At 42.9% G+C, this 24,836-nt stretch overlaps 1 protein-coding gene across 4 annotated transcripts in view; it reads left to right on the top strand.

Moving 5' to 3' along the window:
• Positions 1 to 24,836, top strand: part of LOC132391741 (netrin receptor UNC5D-like) — a 775,452-nt gene that overhangs the window by 422,530 nt on the left and 328,086 nt on the right. The window contains exon 1 of one of the 4 annotated variants that reach the window (XM_059965328.1): positions 21,300 to 21,385. The exons of the other annotated variants lie outside the window; for them this stretch is intronic. Within the exon in view, the coding sequence (XP_059821311.1) occupies positions 21,343 to 21,385 (43 nt within the window). The 5' untranslated portion in view covers positions 21,300 to 21,342. Of the gene's footprint in view, positions 1 to 21,299; positions 21,386 to 24,836 lie in introns of those variants that run through there. 4 annotated transcript variants of the gene reach the window in all.

The raw sequence follows: 24,836 nt of genomic DNA, 5'->3' as shown, positions 1-24,836 counted from the left end.
TGGTTTTAATAATGAACACACTAACCCCAATGCTTAACAAGTTTTTAAAATTAATATAATTGCAAGTTCGTGCACAAGAGGTTCTTTCTGCAGATGCTGGAAATCGCGAGTAACTAACAAACACACACACACGCACAGGTTTTCACAAATGAAACAGCAGAGGTATTTTATGTTTAAGAAAAAAAACGTAACCATTTATTGAGCACCAAAAACTGAACACAAAGCATGGTAAAAAGACACTTACATAATTATTGCGTCACGTCAGATCCGCCTCTTAAAGTGAACACCAACTCAATGTTGGCAGTTGTGAGTTCTGTATGTTGCCACCAATCACATTACCTCACATGCACAATGCTGGAGAAACTCAACATGCCAGGCAGCATCCATGGAAAGGATTAAACAGTTGACATTTCAGGCCAAGAGCCCTCATCAGGACTGGAAAGGAAGGAGGGAGATGCCAGAATAAGAAGGTGGCGGGAGGGAAAGACTAGCTAGAAGGTGATAGGCAATGTCCAGTGGTTGAGGAGAGGGAGGGGGAATTAAGTGAGAAGCCAGGAGGTGATAGGTGGAAAAAGGGAAGAAGGAGAAGGAATCTGATAGGAGAGAACAGTGGACACATGGGAGGACAAGAATGAGGGAGAGGCAGGTGATGGGCAGGGGAGGAGAAGAGAAGAGGTGAGCTAGAGTGAGGCATGAAAGAAGAGGGAAGGACGAGGGGGAAAATTACCAGATGTCCTTGCAGCACAGATTCAAACCAAACAGTCACACCGGCCCACAGTGATGTGTTTACTCCTCATCAGCCTTCCCCTGCCCCACGTCGCCTTCTCTTTCCTGCTCTCTTATGACATCAGAGAACTTCCTAATAGAAAGAAGAACAAAGGAAAGGAATATTAATGAGTCCATTACTGAGATCACAGAGCACGATGTACCTCTCCACCGGATTTCCTCGGTTGATGCTTATTAAGTGTTGAATTGCTGAAATGCTGTCTGCAAATTGTATTTCCGGAGTCTTGATTGAGTCCTCCTTGGCAGCATTTCCCACCCTATTAGATAACAGCTTTATCATTTTCATGTTCCTTTTGAATATCGCAACCGTACTATGAACAGCGTCAGCACTCTTTTACTGCTGACATCACCGTTTCCATCTTTAGACGCTGAATAATAAATATTCCAAGTGTCCATAACGTACAGAGCAGTGTCGAGGATTACAGCAGAGTCTTCGCAGTGAGCAGTGCGCCCTTGGATGAAATAACAAAAACTGCAAATGCTGAAAACCTGAAATAAAAACTGAAAATAAGGTCAAAGTAAGTTTATTATCAAAGCACATATATGCCACTAAGTACACCCCTGAGATTCATTTTTTTTTGCGGGCATGCTCCATAACAGAATCAATGGAAGACCGCACCAACTTGGGTGTCCAACCAGTGTGCAAAAGATGACCAACTGTGCAAATACAAAATGAAAGAAACAATAATAAATAAATAAACAGTAGATTTTGAGAACCTAAGATGAAGAGTCCTTGAACGTGAGTCCATAGATGTGGAGACATTTCAGTGATGGGACAAATGAAGTTATCCTCTTTGGTTGAGGGGTAATAACTGTACCTGAACCTGTTAGTGTAAGTTTTGAGGCTCATGTACATTCTTCCTGATGGTAGCAGCAAGAAAAGAGCATGACTTAACCCTGCTCTGCTTCCCCAACATCTCTATCAACTACCACCAGAATCTACAACTCAACAAGCAGTAGAATTACTTTACAGAGGCCAACTAGCCTAGCAACCTGCACATCCTTTGGATGTGGAAAGAAACCAACACAATGCAAATAGACATGATAGAATGGTGGAGACACGATAGGCCAAATGGCCTAATTCTGTTCCTATGCCTTATGGTCTTTTATCAAGTCAAGTCAAGTCACTTTTTATTGTCATTTCGACCATAACTGCTGGTACAGTACACAGTAAAAATGAGACAATGTTTTTCAGGACCATGGTGCTACATGAAACAATACAAAAACTACACTAGACTACAGACCTACCCAGAACTACATAAAGTACACAGACAGTGCAGGCATTACAATAAATAATAAACAAGACAATAGGCACAGCAGAGGTCAGTAGATTGGCAGTCCGATGGCTTGGGGGAAAATCTGTTAAATAAACAGCTGAATGGTGGCATCCGGGATTCCGTCCGTCTCCGTACTCCCGCCGAGTATTTCGTTGCCACAGATGTAGTCCAATTTAATGTCCATTGGTGAGCAGAATGGACGGGAGAGCCGGCCGGCTAGGGCTTGCTTTTTTCCTGGCACGGAATCCTGCCCATTCGCCTCGCTTCCGCTTCCTCACACACTGCTCATGACGTCCCCACCTCCGGCCACCGGCATCAGGCGACTCTGAGGACTGCAGGCCCGGTTCCCTCAGCAAGCCGAGGTCACGCGATCTAACCAGCAGATTTTCATGAAGGTTTGTTTTTGGGCGATCTCTGTATTGTAGCAGTATCTGGCGATGGTAGATAATCGCTCTGTCATCCATTGCCCTAAACCCTAACTGTTCCTTAAAATTAAATTTAAAAGCTAAATTTATGAACTGGACACTTCATTTCAAGTAGGTGCCAGTGTGTAAATGTACTGAAACAGTTTGTCTAGAAGAGCAACAATCTGCTGGAAGAATTGTTCCTAAACCTGGTGATGTGTGCCCTGAGGCTCCTGTACCTTCTTCCTGCTGGGAGCAGCAAGGTAACTAGATAAACACTCAGCATGATGGGCAGCATACGTAGAGAAAGAAGAATAGTTCATTTTATATTGAAAACCTAGTGCAAAACTGAGAAAAAAATTGGTTCAAGTAGCTCAGTGAGGGCAGAGGAAGGGTACATAAAACAAAGGAAATATCCCTGATATGGTGAGACTAGGGTTGTTGTGGAGCTATGCTAACGGGGTGTTCATGAGCTAATCAGAAACCTTCCTTCCTGTCTCTCTGTACAACTTGTTTTTTGTGATTTTCCACTTCTGGCAAGGGTTTTCAGCTGCAAACATTAAATCTGTTTGTTTTTCCACAGATACTGTCTGATCACCTGAGTGTTTCCACCAGTTTCTGTTTATGAGCTGGTGCTTGTGCTATTTGTAAAGAGGATGATCAGGAAACTTGGGCTGGTTGTGGGAAGTTAAAATTGTAATTGTTGAAGTTTTTGTTAAGTTTGTTAGAGAAGCTCCCAGTTAGGGAAGTTCCCAGTGGGACTACACGATGCACTGAGCGCATTGTCACTGGACAAAACAGAAGAATCCATTGTGCTCAGGACCTTGGATTTGAACTCAGATTTTCTGGACTGTTGGATACTGTTCCTTAATAATACCCCAGTATTTTCTTTGTTGAAATTACACAGTATTATACATAGATTTTTTTGAACCAAGTTTGTTTAAAAGGAACATCAGAAATTGGTTGCTGGTCTGTTTACAGAGGCATGACTACTTTGGCTCTGTGAGACATAGAGGTGTACAAAATGGAAACAGGCCCTTCAGCCCATGACATTATACTAGCCAACATTTAGGTCTATACTAATCCCATGTGGAACAACTAAGAATTAATAACTAGGTATTAGGGCCAACTGGCACCCATATAGGAATCAGTGCTTCACAGCTCCATGTCCTGGGTTTGATCCCCAACTGCGGTGCTCTCTGCATGTATCATCTCCCTTTGATTAACTGCTCTCCCTCCAGCTTCTCTGTTTTCCTCCCAGATTCACAAGATGTGCAGGTTGGTAGGCTTAATGGCCAATGTAAATTGCCCCTTGTGTAGAACCAGAGGCATCAGGAATGTGGGGAGAATGCAATGGGATTAGTGTAAGATTAGTGTAAATTGCAGAAGGACTCTACAAATTATGTTCTCAGTATTATTTATTTACTTATGTGTTAATATTACTGTAATATTTTTAAAAAATTTTTGTATTTGCACAATTGTCCTCTTTTGCACAAACTCTTAGATACAAGAGGTACCACAGATGCTGAAAGTCTAGAGCAGGACACACACTATGCTGGAGGAGCTCAGCAGGTCAGGCAGCATCTATGGATGGGAATAAACAGTCGATATTTCAGGCTGAGACCTGGTGAATGGTGTGTGCATTGTCTCCTTTTGCACATTGGTTGTTTGTCAGTCTTTGTGTGTAGTTTTTCATTGATTCTATTGTATTCCTTGTTCAATAATAATGCCTGCAAGAAAATGAATCTCGGGGTAGTATATGGGACTTCGATAACAAATTTACAGTGCCTATAAAAAGTATTCATCCCCCTTGGAAGCTTTCATGTTTTATTGCTTTACAACATTGAATGAGAATGGATTTAATTTGGCTTTTTTGACACCGATCAACAGAAAAAGACTCTTTCGTGTCAAAGTGAAAGCAGATCTCTGAAGGTCGTCTAATTGAATCATAAATATAAAATACAAAATAATTGATTGCTTAAGTATTCACCCCCTTCAAGACAGTATTTAGTAGATGCACTTTTGGCGGCAATTACTGCCTTGAGTCTGTGTGGATCAGGAGGGCACGGAGCGACCACTCCCCGCTGAACATTGACATCTCCTCGGTAGAGATCGTAAAGAGCACCAAATTTCTTGGTGTTCACCAGGCAGAGAATCTCACCTGGTCCCTCAACACCAGCTCCATAGCAAAGAAAGCCCAGCAGCGTCTCTACTTTCTGCAAAGGCTGAGGAAAGGCCATCTCCCACCCCCAATCCTCATCACATTCTGCAGGGGTTGTATTGAGAGCATCCTGAGCAGCTGCATCACTGCCTGGTTCGGAAATTGCGCCATCTTGGATCGCAAGACCCTGCAGCAGATAGTGAGGTCAGCTGAGAAGATCATTGGGGTCTCCCTTCCCACCATTATGGACATTTACACTACACACTGCATCCACAAAGCAAACAGCATTATGAGGGACCCCATGCACCCCTCATACAAACTCTTCTCCCTCCTGCCGTCTGGGAAAAGCCACCAAAGCATTCGGGCTCTCACGACCAGACTATGTAACAGTTTCCTCCCCCATGCCATCAGACTCCTCAATACCCAGAGTCTGGACTGACACCAACTTACTGCCCTCTACAGTGCCTATTGTCTTGTTTATTATTTATTGTAATGCCTGCACTGTCTGTGTACTTTATGCAGTCCTGAGTAAGTCTGTAGTCTAGTGTAGTTTTCTTCTGTGTTGTTTTTTATGTAGTTCAGTCTAGTTTTTGTACTGTATTATGAAACATCATGGTTCTGAAAAAATGTCTCATTTTTACTATGTACTGTACCAGCAGTTATGGTTGAAATGACAATAAAAGTAACTGATTTGACTTGACTTTGTACATCTAGACACTAGGATATTTCCCCATTCTTCTTTACAAAACTGTTCAAGCTCTGTCAGACTACACGGGGATTGTGAGTGAACAGCCCTTTTCAAGTTCAGCCACAAATCCTCAATTGGATTGAGGTCTGGACTCTGGCTTGGCCACTCCAGGACATTGACATTGTTGCTTTCAAGCCATTCCTATGTAGCTTTGGCTTTATGCTTGTGGTCATTGTCTTGCTGGAAAACAAATCTTCTCTCAAGTCACAGTTCTCTTGCAGACTGCATCAAGTTATCCTCCAGGATTTCCCTGTATTTTGCTGCATTCATTTTACCCTCTTCCTTCTTAAGCCTTCCAGGGCCTGCTGCATCGAAGCATCCCCACAGCATGATGCAGCCACCACCATGCTTCATGGTAGGGATGGTATGTTTTTGATGATGTGGGTGTTTGACCAAAAGGCTGAATTTTGTTTTTCTCAGATTATAGAAACTTCCTCCAGCTGTCTTCTGAGTGTCCCACATGCCTTCTAGCTAAGATTTAATGTGAGATTTTTTTCAACAATAGCTTTCTCTTTGCCACTCTCCCATAAAGCTGCAACTGGTGAAGTACCCGGCAACAGTTGTTGTATGCACAGTCTCTGCCATCTCAGCCACTGAAGCTTGTAACTCCTCCAGAGTTGCCGTAGGTCTCTTGGTGGCCTCCCTCACTTGTCCCCTTCTCGCACGGTCACTCAGTTTTTGAGGATGGTTTGTTCCTAGCAGATTTACAACTGTGCCATATTCTTTCCATTTCTTGGTGATTGACTTAATTGTACTCTAAGGGATATTCAGTAACTTGGAAATTTTTTTTGGCTCCATCTCCTGACTTGAGCTTTCCAATAACCTTTTTGCCAAGTTGCTTGAAGTGTTCTTTTGTCTTCGTACAGAATCACCAGCTGTTGGACCTTCCAGACACAGGTGTATTTTTGCTAAAGTCAATTGAAACACAGTTGACTTCACACAGGTCTCCAAAAACAGATCTCCATTTAACTAATTATGTGGCTTTTAAAGACAATTGCTGCATCAGTGATGATTTGGTGTGTCATATTAAAAGGGGGTGGATACTTATGCAATCAATTACTTTGTGTTTTATATTTGTAATTAACGTAGAACACTTTGTAGAAATCTGTTTTCACTTTAACACGAAAGAGTCTTTTTCTGCTGATCAGTGTCAAAAAAGCCAAAGTAAATCCACTGTGACACAATGTTGTGAAACAATAAAACATGAAAACTTCCGGGGGGGTGGGGGGGTGGTGAAGAGTTTTTATAGGCACTGTATCTTGAACTTTGATGCTGGACTCAATGGACCAAACTACCTGTCTCAATGTTGCATAACTCTATGGGTCTATGATAGATGACTAGGAATTTTGACGAGTAGCCTATCAGAAGTTTTGTGTTTACATGTTAGGAGAAGATGGGAGGAGTCTTTAGGAACAGCATTGGATACAGTAGTGGCTCAGCTGTTGAACTGTAAAGTGTTTGTATGGCTCACTGAAGCTTTGTATCTTACTTGAGTTTAAAAAGAATTAGCACAAAGCAGTGACACAAGATTCTAGATTAAGTAAAGTTTACTGTTACATAATGACTTGGAGACGATCCAGTGCTTACCAAGTAAAATTATTTTTGAGTATGACAACCACGTAACAGTCGAAAGGATTCAGATAATTAATTCAAAGTCAAAGTCGAATTCATTGCACAAGAGGATATATGACAGGTGCAATGAAAAATTTACTTGCAACAGCATCACAGTCTCGTGACAGCAGATGGACAAGAAAAACATAAACTGTGCAAAAGATTGTACAAGCTAGGATGCAGAGTCCATTGTAGTATCAAGTGGTCGTAGTGTTGCTATACTGATGCAATGATTAGGGTGTGATAAGAAGTTGCTGTTCTTGAGTCCATTTGTGGTTAACTTCAGGCTTAATACCTCCTGCCTGATAGCAACTATGAGAAGCTGGCATGGCGTGGATGGTCGGGACCTTTGATGATTTATGAATTCTATATACAGCAGTGCACAAAATGCTGGAGGAACTCAGTGGTTCCGGGAACATTTATGGAGGGAAGTGGAAGTCAGTGTTTTAGGTCAAGACCCTTCATCAGGACCGGAATTCATTACGGAATAAATTTATCTGCTAATGCATCCTGATTTCTTATTTCTTGATTGTATCTCTGGAGATACAGCATGGATTAGGCCCTTCTGGCATTTCGAGCCTCGTTACCCAGCAACCCCCAGTTTAAACCTAGCCTAATCACGGAGCAATCTACAATAAACAATTAACCTGGTACATCTTCGGACTATGGATGGAAAACGGAGCATCTGGAGGGAACCCACGCAGATACAGGGGGAGCACAGAAACTCCTTACAGACAGCAGCAGGAAGGAAGAGTGTCAGCCTGAAGTGTCAACAATTTATTCCCTTCCATAGACACTGCTGACTTGCTACGTTCCTCCAGCATTTTGGGTGCGTGGGTGTGTGCTGGTCAAGATTTTCAGCATCTGCAGTACGTCCTGTCTTTATATATGCCAAAACTACAACTCTACTTACGGAAAAAAGGAATTCTGGCCAACCAAAGAAAAATGGGAAAATGGGTCAACATAAAACAAAATGCACATCAAAGTCTAAAGGTTGTGCAGATCCCAGCAACTTGTAAAGGTACTCAAACAAAACAAGGCAGATGTGGAAGCTGCAGAAAGGAATGCCAGAAAAGAAACTTTAAAGGATTTTGAAATCAAAAGAAGTCCTTTATAATTGGATTAGAAAATTGTGCATCTGGAAGTCTATGCTCCTTAAAAGCTGTTGTTGTCTAGATTGTCTAGATTAAGGAAGGCATCTTTGTTGGTCCACAAGTCAAACAGGTCATCAAAGAACTGACAGTGGGACCTGAGAAGATCACATGGAAGATATTCAAGAATGGTGTTGAAAATTTTCCTGCCAAAATCTGCGAACTACATTTGGCTGGTTGGCAACCTGGTTCAAGCATACAAAAAAACTTGAAGTGCAACATGTCACTAAAGATTTCTAGCATCTGTGGCACTTAGATTATCAGAGTTAATGCAGCAGACATTAGAGAATACAGTCAGCAACAGAGTCAGTGCAGCTGGCAACGGTGAATTGGCCATTAAGCAACAGCTGTGGGGAAGGTAACGCTGATTCAGGCCCTGCTGTCAGGGAAGAGAATGGGTCACTCCCTGGAAATACTGTCCTACTCGATCATTAGCAGATTGACGTTCCTGGCTATTAATGAATTTAGTTCGTAGGATGGAGAGAGAGTTTAGAAAATGAATCATATCCCCAACGTCTGGTGTTGCATTAAAGTTACTGTAATCTCTCAACTTCAAGGAAAGATGCTTCAACACAGAGTAGGAAAGAGACATAAAGAGAGAGATTAGCTTTATTTGTCACAAATACATTCAGTGGTCACTTTATTAGTTATCTCCTGTACTTAATAAAGTGGTTACAGAGTGTACATTCATGGTCTTCTGCTGTTTAGGCAGTGCACCTCAAGTTTTGATGTGTTGTGTGTTCAGAGATGCTCTTCTGCACACCACAGTTGTAACACATGGTTATTTGATTTATGGTTGCCTTCCTGTCAGCTTGAACCAGTCTGGCCATTCCCCTCTGACTTCTCCCATTAACAAGGCATTTTCGCCCACAGAACTGCTCACTGGGTGCTTTTTTTTTCGTTTCTCTCACCATTCTCTGTAAACTCTGTTGTGTGTGAAAATCTCAGGAGATCAGCTGTTTCTGAAATACTCAAACCACTTCATCTGGCACCAACAATCAAAGTCAAAGACTTTGCCCCAGTCAAAGTCATTTAGATCACAGCTCTTCCCCATTCTGTCATTTCATCTGAACACTGAACCTCTTGACCATGTCTGCATGTTTTTATGCCTTGAATTGCTGCTACGTGATTGGCTGATTAGATATTTGCAATCGAAACGTAAGGTGAAATTTATTTTTTATTTATTTAGAGATACAGCTTGGTAATAGGTCCTTCCAGCTCAACGATCCTCCACTGCCCATATACACCCATGTGACTAATTAGCCTGCTAACCTTTGAACTGTGGGAAGAAACTGGAGCACCCAGAGGAAACCCATGTAATCACAGCAAGAATATACAAACTCCTTACAGACCCTAGTCAGGACTTCAGCACAACAGGTAGTTATATACACTGAGCAGGAGCTTATGAAAAGTTTCACTTCATCAAAATTTAAGAAACACCTAGACATGAACTTGAACCGCTAAGCCACAGAAGACCACAGAGCAGATATAGATAAACGGAACAAGACAGGTAACTTCAATAGTTGGCATTGACATATTGGGCTGAACTGCATGTCTGTTTGTTGTACAATGCCACTTCTGTGACTACAGAACCTGATTGACAAGGGGCGAATAATCTCCAATGAGACAATTGCACTTTTTGATGAGGTAACTGTAATAGTAGACAGGGGACTGTCTGGGAACGTTATTTATGTAGACTTCTACAAAGCATTTGATAAAGTGTTTCAGCAGGGATTGTGCGCTAAAACTGAAAAAATAGTGAAACTGGCAGATGAATGGATGTCAGTGTAAACAAATATGAGATCATTCACTTCAGCGCAGGAAAGATGAAGTAGCAACCACTTCAACTGCTGAGAAGCCAAGCCTCATGTGGGTGCTAAGAAACTTTGGAGTCCATTGACACTAATGACAAATGTCATATTCTGGAACAGGAAAGAATCAAAATTGTAATAAAAGTTGCGCCTTTATATTGACCGTAGGACCATAGATCATAGGAGCAAAATTAGGCCTTTTGGATCACTAAACCTGTTGGTCCATTCAGTCATGTCTCATTTTCCCTCTCAACCCATTCTCTGCCTTCTCCCTGTAACCTTTGACACCCTTACTAATCAAAAATCGATCAAACTCCACTTTAAATATACCCAGTGACATGGCCTCCACAGCCGCCTGTGGCAATGAATTCCACAAATTCACCATCCTTTGATTCAAGAAATCCCTCCTCATCTCTGTTCTAAGGAAACACCCTGTCCTTTTATTCTGAGGCCGTACCCTCTTGTCCTAGGCTTCCCCAATATGAAAAACATCCTCTCAACATCCATTCCAACTAGGCCTTTCAATATTCAAAACTTTCAATGAGACACCCTCTCATTCTTCTGAAATCCAGCAAGTACTGTCCCAGAGCCATCAAATGTTCTTCATGCATTATTGGGAGGTTTGAGGCACAAGTGGATGGATGATGTGATCCACCTTACAAACTGCTGTTGGGCCACACCTGGTGCAATGTGAATTGTTGTGGAGTCAGCTTTGGAAGGATATGTTGACCTTAGAAGAAGCACAGTTTGCATATATCAAAATGATACAAGGACTCAGTTAACTTGCAAGGAGCAATTAACCAAATTAGATTGCTTATCCCAGAATATGGACATTTTCAAAATGCTAAGAGAAAGTCATAGATGAGATGAAAAGAAGCTGGATAGGGAGACAAGCACAGAGGAGCAGAGTACAAGCAATGAAGCAAGGTGTTTCAAGAATGAAGTCTGGCATGGAGGGGCTATGACACAACATGGAAAAAGATGCAGAAAGTTGCAAACTCAACCAGCTCCATCATGGGCACGAGCCTCAGCAATATCGAGGACACCCTCAAAAGGTGATGTCTCAAAAAAAGGCAGAATCCATTGTTAAGGACTCCCATACCTTCTTCTCATTGTTACCATCAAGGAGGAAGTACAGGAGCCCGATGACACACATTCCACATTTTAGGAACAGCTTCTTCCCCTCCACCATTAGATTTCTGAATGGACAATGATCCCATGAATGCTTCCTCAGTATTTTTTCCCTCTTGTTTTTATTTGCAGTACTTATTTAATTGATATATGCATATATTTTACTGCAATTTCTAGATTTTTTATTATTATGAAGAGTATTGTACTGTAGCTGCCAGGCAACAAATTTCACAGCGTATGCCAGTGATATTAAATCTGAATCTGATTCTGAAGATTGAGAAAATTTTTACACCCAGTCAGCTTGGAAAACTGACAAACAGCAATTAATGCTTGGTTAGCTATTGTTTTGAGTGTGAAATTGATAGATCATTTTTATCAGTGGTACGAGGGATATGGGGAGAAAGCATGTTGAATGGAATTAGGTATGTAAAGAGCACTGTATCTCATTGAGTAGCAGAGTATCTTTCAGAACTAAGAGGCTTCCATTTGATGCTTCAGGAAATGAAAAGTAGACAATCTGAGATATACTCAGAGGCCACCTCATCAGTTACCTCCTGTACCTAACAAAATGGCCACAGCGTGTATGTTCATGGTCTTTGGCTGCTTCAGCCCATTCACTTCAAATTTCAACATTTTGTTCATCCAGAGATGCCCTTCTGCACACCTCTGTTTTAACACCTGGTTGCATTACGGCTGCCTTCCTGTCAGCTTGAGCCAGTCTGGCCATTTGCCTCTGACCTCTCCCATTAACAAGACGTTTATGCCCACAGAACTGCTCACTGCTCATTCCCTGTAAACTCTAGTGCATGAAAAATCCCAGGAGATATCCAAACCACACCTTCTGTCACCATCAATCCTTCCAAAATCACTTAGATCTCTTCCCATTCTGATGTTTGGTTCAAATAACAACTGAACCTCTTAACCACGTCGGCATCCTTTTATGCATTGGGTTGTTTCCGCATGATTAGCTGATTATATATTTGCATTAATGAGCAGGTGTACCTAATAAAGTGGTCGCTGAGTGTATGTATCAAGAAAAGACTAGCAGCAAAAAAGTTAAGAGATTCCAAAGGAGTGAGTTCATGGTTATCTATCACAACTGCAAAACTCTCCCATGATCATGTAGTAATGATTAGGATAAGTAGCTCTCAGTTTGTTGGAGGACAGAGAGGGAAGATGGCTGCCACGCAGCTTCATTGATTCAGGTGAATGGAACTTCTCCTTGTCACCAGGTGGGTTTCTCTGGCTGTTCTGGTTTCCTCTCACTTCCTGAAATGAGACATCTGTGGTAGTTGGCAGATAGTAGAATCACAAAAAGAGCTGATGCATCTGCGAGAGACAGAAGGTAAGAGATAAATAAGTGGAGGAATGAAACTGAGAGCTATCATAGATGCAGTGGGCCAAATGTCCTCCTTTTAAGTTACAAGGACATTAAAATGTATGTTGTAAGTAATTACTGGATTTAGCAAAAACTGTATCTTTTAATAAAAATTGCTTAATATTGAAGTCCAAGCTTTAGCCTCAATTTGTGAAGTGAAAGCAATATGCTTCAGAGTGCAAAGTTCAAAGTAAATTCACTATCAAAGTACGCTCTGTATATATCGCCATATACTGCCCTGAGGTTCATTTTCTTGCAGGCATTTGCACTAGAACAAAGGAATGCAACAGAATCCATGAAAAACTACACACAAACACAGACTGACAGACAACCAATGTGTAAAAGAAGATAAACGGCAAATAGGGAAAAAAAAAGTAATAATGAGTAAATAAATCAATTAGTAATACTGAGCCTGGAGGAGGAAAAGCTTTAAGTGTAACCATTTGGAGCGCAAAGGTCTAAACTTCTGTCACGTTAGATTCATTTCATGTGTTTGTCTACTTGCCTGCTTCTGCGGAGGTGTTAACCCATTTACTCTCTCACTCAGTAAATGTGGAGATGAATTAGTTAAGCACTCCTACGTGGCACTCTCAGAGCCAAAGTACTTAGCATCAAGAAGCCCGAGGATTCGATTTATTATCCCAGCCGCCTTTTTAATGGACAGCTATTCTCAAATTCCCCTTCGCTCGATCAGCTGAATAGCTACCCAGACGCGACAAACGATTTCGGATATCCCTAAATTAGAGCAGCCAGAAGTTTTTTGGATACTTACGTCACGGTGAGGGATTTTAACTGCTTGCTATTAAGAAGGGATGGAAGGACGGTAATCCTCCATTTATCTCACCAACTGTATCCTCTTTAAAGAGTTTATGAGATAATGATATTGCATTCTTCCATTGTATATATCTATGGCATTTCCAGTATTTGTCATACATCTCCATCTGTCCTTGGAAAGTCATCTTTTACGTTTATATCAGTACATCAGTTTATTATTGTCACATGTACCAAGTTGCAATAAAAAAAATTGTCTTGCATACCATTCATACAGATCAATTCATTACAAGAGTGCATTGAAGTAAAACAAAAACAGAGCAGAATGACACATTAGCAAGATAAAACAACAGCAGCATGCAGAATGAAGTGTGACAGCTACGGAAAAAGTGCAGCGTAGGCCCTCCATTGATCAGGGTCGACCATTGATGCCCCATCTTGGAGACGTGAGTTAAGGTAGGCTTTTATTGGCTGGAAGAAAGCACAAGCAGCAAGCGACCACCACACAACATGCTGGAGACTGAGGGAGGAGCAGTGCCTCCAATCGCCTTTATACAGGGGTCTGTGGGAGGAGCCACAGGGGTAGTCAGCGGGGGGGGGGAGGCATGTCCAGACAGGTATGTGTAGTGTCCCTCCCCCCCCCCCCCCCCGCTGGTCGAGAGGGTTCACCTACTACATGCGAACCCCCAGTATGCCTACGTGGTCTTACCTGATGGGCGGGAAGACACGGTCTCCATCCGCGACCTAGTGCCCTCAGGAGCAGTCAGCGGGGCGGTGGGGGGATGGGGGGGTTGTGTCCAGACAGGTATATGTAGTTCACCACAACCATGGATGCTGCATCCTAATTGCCTATGCAGCAGGCTCCCCTCTCCACAAAGCTGATGAATCCAAAGGAACGGCGCAGCTGATAGAGTTTAGCGCCATCAGTGTTGCAGGAGTTGCTGGTCAGCGTTGATCTCAATGTACGACAGCCTTAGGGACTCTAGCAACTCAGGGTTTGCTCCCGAAGCCTTCCCCATAAGTGGGCATAGCCGTAAGGCAGCGGCCATTTGAGATCAGAGTCTTCCTTCTAGATGGGCTGCCAACCACAACTAATGAGCCCCATCTGCCCGAAAGGGCAGTGTATGTGGACAAAATGGTGCAAGATCACAGTGAGATGGATCTTCAGATCAACAGTCCATGTTACAATAGGGAACTCTTCAATTTTTTTGTAACAGTGGGATTGAAGCTGTCCTTGAGCCTGGTGCTGTATCAGGCTTTTGCTCTTTCTGCCCAAACAGAGGGGGAAGAAGAGAAAACATTGGGGTTGGGTGCGGCTTTCTGTTGCCCGCTTTACTGGCTGTACTCTTGTGAATTACGGGCGGAATCCATAGAGGGAGGCAGGCTTCCATGATGTGATGAGCTGTGTCCACGACTCTCTGCAGTCTCTTGATGTACCGAGCCGTGATGCATCCAACAGGATGTTTTCTATGATATTCTGATAAAAGTTGGTGAGGGTAGAAGAGGATGGGCCACATTTCTTTTGCCCCCTGAGGAGGTGGAAGTGCTGATGAGCTCTCTTGGCCATGGTTGGACCAGGACAGGCTATTGGTGATGGGCATTCAAGGAACCTGAAGCTCTTGACCTTCTCACCCTCCATGTTGATGTGCTGTAGATAGAAGCATGCACACTGACCTGTTCCTGAATTCAATGAACAACTCTTGTGTCTACTGGCATTGAGTGAAAGATTGTTGTCGTAATGCCATTTCACCAGACTCTCTATCACCTTCAGGCTCATCAGCTTTTGAGAAATAGCCCATTATGATGGTATCATCTGCAAAGTTGTCGATGGAGTCGGTATATAATCTGTCCACACAGCCAAAAGTGTGTGGGGGTGTAGAGCAGGGGGCTGAGAATGCAACCCTATGGGACTCAATTGTTGAGGATAATTGTGGCAGAGGTATTACTGATTATCTTTACTGACTACACTCTGTCAAGGAAGTTGCAAATGGAGGCGATGAGTCCCAGGTCAAGGAGCCTGGAGATTAAATTGCGTGGAATTATAGTACTGAAATTAGAACCATAACTATTAAGCCATAGTAGCTGCCTTTGCTGTCCCGAAACTCCAGAGATGAGTGTGGGGCCAGGGAGATGCCACCTACCATTGGCCTGTTTCAGTGGGAAGTGATTTGCTGTGGGACAAGGTTGTCTGGGAGGCTGGAGTTAATGTGTCATAGCCAGTCTCTTGAAGCACTTCATGATGGTGGATGTCAGAACCACTGTTTGGTGGTCATTAAGGCACTTGACCCTGTTTTTCTTAGATACTGTGACGATAGTGGTCTTGTTAAATCAGGAGCAGGCTTCAGATGAAAGGATGGACAGATTTTTTAAAAATGTCTGCAAATTCCTCCCCCCCCCCCCCACCCAATCCCCAGATGATCTGCACGGTATCTAAGGATATGACCAGGGACACCATCCAGACCAGATGCTTTCTGTGGGTTCATTCCCCGGAAGGCTGATCTTACGTCCACAATGTTGACTGTAGGTTCAGGTGCACAGGGGGCTCTCGAATACCCTTCTGTTCAAAATGTGCATAGAATGTATTAAGCACATCAGGGATGGATGTGCTGTTGTTGGCAATGCCGCCTGACTGTTATGGCATATAAGCCCTGCCACAAATGACAGCTGCTCTGGGACTCGATTACACAGCCTGATCAATCTGGTGTGGTAAATACAAATCATAAGCCCATAGGACCATGAGATGCAGGATCAGAATTAGGCCATTCTTCCCGTCGAATCTGTTCTATTATTCGATCATGGGAGCATTTAATAGGCAGTGGGAGCTTGTCCCATTACCACCCCTGGCTATAACAACCTTAAGGAACGTATGTGATAAATAAAGCTAATCGAATCTCTAATGGCTCTCGGAACATTCTCCCTTATTTCCTGTAATTGTATTCTTCTTCACATATCTTCTGTCTGTCCCCTGACACCCACTTACCCTTGAGGACCTTTTACAGCAGGCATTTAACCTATAACCATAGGATGTAGAGGAACCCACACCTGGGAAACCCATGCAGATGAAGGGACATCATTCACACTCCACACATTTTCTCTGTAATGTTTACACTTCATTCTGTATACCGTGATTGTGCTACCTCAAAGCACTGATATGTGAGATGGTCTGTATGTATAGTACGCCAAACAAACTTTTCACTGTACCTCAGTTCATGAGACCTTAATAAGCCTATTTCCCAGACAGCACCAGTCAGTGTCAAGCCTAGGTGACTTTGAGACAGCAGCACTAGCTCTCTGCCACCTTCCTGCCCGTCCTGGGCATCATTTTTCTCAAACAACCTTGAAAGAGCCGGCTGACATCTCCACACCAGGTCCTCTGAACTTATCGGCCCCCCTGATTTTGTTGTCCTTCCCTGTGCGTAAGACAGTCTGAGATGTCCAAAACCGATTGTGAAAACCTTTATCACAGTGTAAAACTTTCCAACTACTCTGTACAGCATGTTGAAGGAACAGTTGGTGAAGGGAACCTTTCATCATCTGCAGTTTAATGTGGAACAGGAGATAAATGGCAGAATTTTCACCTATTCACCCTCCGCTCTCAACTATAAGCCTATTCCCTGCATTCCACTGGAAACATGTTAAACCACTTTTCATAATGTTGTATACATTGTAAATGCATGCTGGTATATATGTATTTATATTTTATTTCATATCCATACTTGAACCTCTATTTTTTCCTACATTCAGTGGCCACCCTGTGGGGTACAGGAGTGGAATCCAGTGTGGTCTTTTGCCTCTGTAAGCCACTCGTTTCAAGGTTTAAAAAGTGCATTCAGAGACGCTCTTTTACACAGCACTGTTGTAGTACATGGTCATTTCAATTACTGCCTCCTTCCATACAGCTTGGGCCATTCTCCTCTGAACCCTCTCATTAAGAAGCCCTCCTCACGCATAGAACTACCGCACACTGTATTTTTTTTTAAACTTTTTCACACTTTTCTCTCTAAACTCTGGAGACTGCTGTGCATGGAACTCCCAGCAGATCAGCTGGCTCTGACGTACTCAAACCATCTCAAATGACACCATAGAAACATAGAAAATAGGTGCAGGAGTAGGCCATTCAGCCCTTTGAGCCTGCACCACCTTTCAGTATGATCATGGCTGATCATCCAACTCAGAACCCTGTACCTGCTTTCTCTCCATACCCCCGAACCCTTTAGCCACAAGGGCCATATCTAACTTCCTCTTAAATATAGCCAATGAACCGGCCTCAACTGTTTCCTGTGGCAGAGAATTCCACAGATTCACCACTCTCTGTGTGAAGAAGTTTTTCCTCATCTCGGTCCTAAAAGGCTTCCCCTTTATCCTTAAACTGTGACCCCTCGTTCTGGACTTCCCCAACATCGGAAACAATCTTCCTGCATCTAGCCTGTCCAATCCCTTTAGAATTTTATATGTTTCAATAAGATCCCCCCTCAATCTTCTAATTTTTTTTTGGTTTTTTTTCTAGAACCAAACTAGTTATTCAATTGGTCTGCCAACCAACAGTCCACCAACAGTCATTCCACGGTCAAAGTTGCTTCAATCACATTTCTTCCCCATCCTGATGTTTGGTCTGAACAACAACTGAACCTCCTGACCATGTCCCCATGCTTTTATGCATTAAGTTGCTGCCTCATGGTTGGCAGATTAGATATTTGCATTAACCAGCAGGTGTATCTAATAAAGAGGCCACAAGGTGTATAATTCTTTATTCTTATAATACTTAAGTGTTGTTGTTTTTGTTGGAAGCCATGCCAACACACCACAGCAATTTCCTAATACATGTAAATGTATATAGTGAATGAGGATGATCTTTAAAACTAAAACTATTACACTATTTGATACTGTTGCAAGAGTATAGAGCTAAAGTGTTAAAGCATACGAAATGGGAACAGGGATAGAAGACCATCTGACCCTGTTCCACCATTCAATAAGATCATGGCTGATCTGGCCATGGACTCATCTCCACCTACCTGCCTTTTCCCCATAACCCTTAATTCCTGTACTATGTAAAAATCTTGTCTTAGGTATATTTACAAAATGAAACATTTGAGGTCCCTTGAATAGAGTAATGGATGGGGGGGAAGATACATTTCTTCCTAAAGAAGTGTAAGGCACTCCTACCCTCCGCTAGCCTGCAGATTACCCTTGGGCAAGGTGCAGCACCTGTTCCGTAACTACCTCCTACCATCCTGATCAGCCAAGGGAGCCGGTGGTGGACGGTTGTGCGTGCAGCTGGTGAATATCACAAGTCACAAGATAAGGGACCACTGACACCAGGCAGACCATCTCTGAAGTGTATTGATAATGTCTGGGGTCACCCATCTCGTAAGGACACTGCCCAGAAGAAGGCAATGGCAATCCATTTCTGTGGAAAATTTTGCCAAGAACAATCATGGTCATGGATAAAGAAAAGTGTGAAGGGGGTATTAAAGACAGATGGGAGACCATGATTCCCCACATCATATACTGTGGCACATAATGATGATGATGAAAGGAGCAGGATGAAAATTATGCGACAGTGTATGTAATAGGATTTTAAATAGTGGTAGCAATTTAATTGGATCTTCATGAGCTGCTAATTCCAGGCTTTGGCTGATTTCCAGAAAAAAAGAAAGGTCAGTTGCTTTGGATTCCCGAGACTTACGAGCTTCTGTAGAAAAATTCTAAAAGGAACATGGAGACCTTTCGTAAGTTAAAGGATGCCTGCGCCTTTGATTATTGTGTGGAGGAGCAAGGTCATGGAGAAAATGAATAACAAAATGGATCTAGTACAGGACATTCAGTAATCCTGAGAAAGGCATTCATGGTTAGCAAGATGTAGAATGGAATTGATTTAGAGGATGGGAAGAGGAGTTTAGGTCTTAAGACAGCAAGGGTTGAGCTGCTTCTTTTCCTAATTTTAAATATTTACCAAGCAAATACTAAAAAGTAGCTCTTCATGGTAATTATTGGGGATATTCTCCACAATAAAACATCATGAATATTGACTGAAAAGAAACAATTCCAAATAGTAGTGATGTTCATGTGTCTCTGGGTCTTGCAGAGAACTTGCCCTTTCCCTGTCCGCCATCACCCCCCAATCTCCCAACTCCTCCTCATGTGCTCCATCTCTCTCCATTTTCCCACTGCATTCTCTCCATGATCCCATATCGCCCTCAAATTTCCCATCTCCTGTCATGTTTCCTCATTTCCCTTTACCACACATTCATCCATTTCTGCCTGATCTTCACATTCTCCTCGTGTTTTTTCATCTTGGTCTCCCATATCCCTCTCCTAGGTCCCTTCACCACTCTCATCTCATATTCACCAGCATTTTCCTCAATGACACAGTATACAGAATAGGAGCTCACGGGTAAGATGTCCCAGCATCTTCATCCTTCTAGGAATCACTAATTCAATCTACGAACAAGGAGAAGTACTAATTCAATACCAACGTGCACAAAATAACAACCGAGGTTCAAATTCCGTAAAATTTAATGTACCTCACCAACCACCCTCACCAGCAGAGAGGAAAGCCTTGGAATAGAGAAAGCTGTCGAGAATTGGAACACGAATCAACCAAACAAATTTTAAAAAGGACCTTAATTAGTGGTTGCAGTTTTAATTGGATGAAGATGAAATGTTTTGATCCTAGTGCCACCCTCTGAACTGTTCACAATATATTTTTAACTATAGCGGGAAGTAGATAGAGAACAGGACCTCTCTGATCAGCAAATATTTGAGACAGAAGAGTAAAATGAAAGTGTTTCAGAAGTCAGCACTGCAACCTGATTGAAGAGTTACAGGTAGAACAGTACAGCATAGCACAGGCCTTTGGCCTACAATGCCTGTGCCACATGATGCTGAATTAAACTGAATCTCTTCTGCCTGCACACAACCCGTATAGAAGTATAGAAAACTTACAGCACAATACAGGCCCTTTGGCCCACAATGCTGTGCCTAACATCTATTTACTTAGAAATTACCCTCATAGCCCTCTATTTTTCTAAGCTCCATGTACCTATCCAAGAGTCTCTTATAAGTCCCTATCGTATCCGACTCCACCATCGTTGCCGGTAGCCCATTCCACACACTCACCATTCTCTGCGTAAAAAATTATCCCTGACATCTCCTCTGTACCTGCTTCCAAGCACCTTAGAACTGTGCCCTCTCCTGTTAACCATTTCAGTCCTGGGAAAAAGCCCCCAACAGTACACAGGATCAATGCCTCTCATCCTCTGCCACTCCAAGGAGAAAAGGCCGAGTTGACTCAACCTATTCTCATAAGGCATGCTCCCCAATCCAGGCAACATCCTTGTAAATCTCCTCTGCACCCTTTCTATAGTTTCCACATCCTTCTTGTAGTGAGGTGACCAGAACTGAGCACAGTACTCCAAGTGGGGCCTGACCAGGGTCCTATATAGCTATAACATTACCTCTGGGCTCTTAAACTCAATCCGATGGTTGATGAAAGCCAGTGCACCGTATGCCTTCTTAACCAGAGTCAACCTGCGCAGCAGCTTTGAGTGTCCTATGGACTTGGACCCCAAGATCCCTCTGATCCTCCACACTGCCAAGAGCTTTGCCATTAATACTATATTCTGCCATCATATTTGACCTACCAAAATGAACCACCTCACACTTACCTGGGTTGAACTCCATCTCCCACACTCCCTGTACATTCATGTGCCTACTGTGCAATACTCATGTGCAATACTTTTAAGTGCACTATTGTACCCGTATTGGTGACTTATTACAACAAAGAGTCTGAATAGGCTGGGACTGGCAAACTCCTTTATGGAAAAGAAGGGAGGGGTAGCTCAACAGAATTTTTTTTAAATTATAGAAGAGTTTAATAGGAGAGATAGACTACTTTCTTTACTACTTCTTTCAAATCTGATTCTGCTACGATTGAAACCTGTGATATACATTTTGATGGCATGCTTTTGGGTGAATTGAGTGATCTGGTGCTTTGCTGTCTCTGAGGGAGTCTGGTGAGATTTCAAGCCGAGTGTGCGGCCTGGAAGCCAAGAAGCCTGGAGACAGACGTGACCTCCGACATGTTGAAGGAACAATTGGTGATTGCTGACTTATGCGTCCAGCAAGATTGAAATCAACAAGGCTGAGACTGGAAGGTGAGCTGGTGTTCAGCACCATCTGTCTGCATTTGATTGATCTCTCTCTTGGCCTCTCGCTCACAGCTGCCAGAGGAAGGCATCTACATTTGACCCATCTCTCTCTCTCCCTCTTGCTCCCTGCCGCAGGAGTCTTGTATCTTTGGGAAGGTTTCATCGATGTGGTTTGCGGGTTGGACTGAAGTTCGTTTTGTGACATGTTTCTGATTTCTGGTTGCCCCTTTTCCTCTTGCTGTTCTGTGCGATTTTGATCATGTTTAGTCAACGACCAATCCAGTGCTAAATTGAACTGAACTCAGCTAAATTGAACATCCCTGGACTGTTTCAATTACTTTGCCATTTTATGCTTTATGTTCTGTGCTTTTCACTCATTTTTTGCCGTTTGTCCATTGGGTGTTTGAAGTTTTCTTTGAACAGGTTCCATGGTGTTTCTTTGTTTTGTGGCTGTCTGCAGGAAGATGAATCTCAGGGTTGTATATCGCATGCAATCTTTGAGAATAAAAGTACTTTGAATCATATGAATCTTTGTATGTACTTGTGTGAATTCCTGAACTAGGGGCATAAGTAAGTTACTTATGAGAGGAATTTCAGGAGAAACATCTTTACCCAGTGAGAGGAGAGAATGTGAAGGATATTGTTGGTGCTCTTAAGAAGAAAGCAGATCTTCTTAAGAAGCAATCTCTTGCTGCACAAGGAACAGCAAGAGATTTTTACGATGCTGGAAATCTAGAGATACACACGCAAAATGGAGGAACTCAGCAGGTAAGGCAGCACCTACGGAGAGGAATTAACAGTCAGTATTTCAGGCCAAGACCCTTCATCAGGACTGAAGCACCAGAGGGAGAAACAAATAAGTAGTCGAATGAGATGAGGAGGTCTTTGTGGAACCATAATATCAACATTAGGCAGTTGGCCAAATGGTGTGTTTCCCTGCTGCTAACTCTATGTTTGCTTTGGACCTTGCTTCCACAAGTGCAGTGACTGGATTGCAAAGCATAGCAACTTTCATGGACTCAGAACACACCATGGTTAATAGGAAAAGGTCTTTTTTGAAGTGAGGTCTGTTTTGGTTCCGAGATGGATATTGGCAAGGAGTAACAGACAAGGTGAAGTCTATCATTCAGGCACTGGAGGAGCAACACCTTATATTCCGACTGGATGGCTTCAAACCTGATGGCACAGGCATCTATTTCTCCAACTTCTGATAATTACACCCCTTCTCTCCTTCACCATTCCCTATTCCTGTTTCCCTCTAACATCTTGTCTCCATACCTACCCATCACCTCCCTCTGGGGCTCCTTCCCCTTCCCTTTCTTCCATGGTCTTATATCCTCTTTGACCAAATTCCCCTTTCTCCAGCCCTTATCTCATCCACCCACCAACTTCCCAGCTCTTTACTTCATCCCCTCTCCCTCTCCTGGTTTCACCTATCACCTGCCACCTTGTACTTCTTCCTCCCTCCCCCCTACCTTCTCATCCTGACTTCTTCCCCCTTCCTTTCCAGTCCTGATTGAGGGTCTCGGCCTGAAATGTCAACTGTTTACTCTTTTCCATAGATGCTGCCTGACCTGCTGAGTTCCCCCAACAATTTGTGTGCGTTGCTCAGGCATCGCTAAGTCTTTCTTTGAGGTCAGTTCTTTAGAGTTGAAAGGAGATCTGCAATTTGCATCAGCTCAACAACCTTTGGAGCATTCATTGGGAAAGTGTTATCAAGATCCAGGCCACGGAGACGCATGCCCAATTACATATGCAATTGATTAAATTTGTGGATGACGTAGAGTTAGAGATCATGGATACCTTTGTAAAGGTTATTGCAATAAAGAACCCATTCAGCACTTGAACCAACTCTGCAGAACACGAATCTCAAGTTCGGTATAGCAACACCATGACCGCCTAGCACTACCACAGATTTTTTTTCTAATTCTGTCCTTTCTTGTATAATTTTGTGTAACTTATGTTTAATTTATGTTTTCTCTTGCATTTTTTGCCTCTGATACTATGTGCCTGTGATGCAGCTGCAAATAAGTTTTCAATGCATTTTGCACATGACAATAAACTCATCTTCGATTTTGCCTGTTTTTGACGGAGAACCTTCATCCTGAAACATGCAGTGACTTCCTTGCAAGTGATTTCAAGCACAGTTACTTCTGCGCTTAAGACAGTTCCTCTTTGTGCCAATTCACATTCCATTCAGGTAGTCTTTAAAGATCTCCTACGTATTACATTACATAATACATATTTTATCATGCTGGAGGTCTATATTGGAGTTGGAGTTCAAAGTAAATTTTGTTACTGGAGGATTATCTGCGTGTGTGGGAGTAGGTGAGGGATTTGTTTTGCTGCTGCTTTGGTTCGTAGTCTGTTTTGCCGTTCTGTGTTGTGGCCGTGCTGTGAGGGTGTTGGGAAGTGTGGTAACACTTGCAGGCTGCCCCCAGTGCTGGTTGTTAACACAAACGACACATTTCACTGTATGCTTTGGTGCATATGTGATACATAAATCGGAATCAGAGTGTATTACTTCACGACATTGGCAGAGATTATCTGGCCCAGTGAGTCTGTGCCAGCTCTCAGGGCAATCTCAATTGCCCCTCTTCTTTCTCCACAGCCTGTTCTCTCTCACGCACGCATCAACTCCACCCTGACATTAGGGGCAATTTACAGTGGTCAATCAATCTACCAACCAGTATGAATTCAGGACAGAGGAGGAAGCCAGAGCACCCAGAGGAAACTGACAAGTTCAGAGGGAGAGCATGCAAACTCTCCACAGGCGTCAGGGGGTGAAACCAGACTGCAGGAGCTTTCAGGCTGCTGCACCGCTATACACTTCGCTTCCCTAATATTCCTTCTCTGCTTCTGGTATTTACCTCATTTGATCGTATTTCTGAAGCTGAGGCTTTATAAGGCACTGGTCTGACGGCAAAGGGAGTATAGTGAGCAGATTTGGGCCCCTTATCTAAGAAAAGATATGCTAGCACTGGTAAGGATCCAGAGGAGGGTCACGAGAATGATTCTTGGAGAAAAAAGGTTAATGTTTGAGGAGCGTTTGATGGCTCTAGGCCTGTTCTCACTGGGGTTTAGAAGGAGGAGGGGGCTGTCATGGGAACCTATCAAATAATGAAAGTCCTGGATGAAGTGGACGTAGATAGGATGTTTCCTATAGTGGGACAGTCTAGGACTGGAAGGCACAGCTTTAAAAATAGAGGTCAGAGATTAGAAGGAATTCCTTTACCCAGAAGGTGGTTAATCTGTGGAATACATTGCCACAGTCTGCTGTGGAGGCCAAGTCATTGAGTACATTTAAAGCTGAGGACGATAGGTTCTTGATTAATAAGGGTGTCAAAGACTGTGGGGAGAAGACAGGGGAATAGGGTTGAGAGAGATAATAAATCAACATATTCAACAGTAATTAAGTTTTAAAGGCTCTTTCAATGTCTGACGACTACTATCTGCT

This window comes from Hypanus sabinus, chromosome 1 (assembly GCF_030144855.1).
Source record: "Hypanus sabinus isolate sHypSab1 chromosome 1, sHypSab1.hap1, whole genome shotgun sequence".
Taxonomy (NCBI): domain Eukaryota; kingdom Metazoa; phylum Chordata; class Chondrichthyes; order Myliobatiformes; family Dasyatidae; genus Hypanus; species Hypanus sabinus.
The sequence above is the reverse complement of the archived record's forward strand: the minus strand, read 5'-3'. Positions and strand labels throughout refer to the sequence as shown.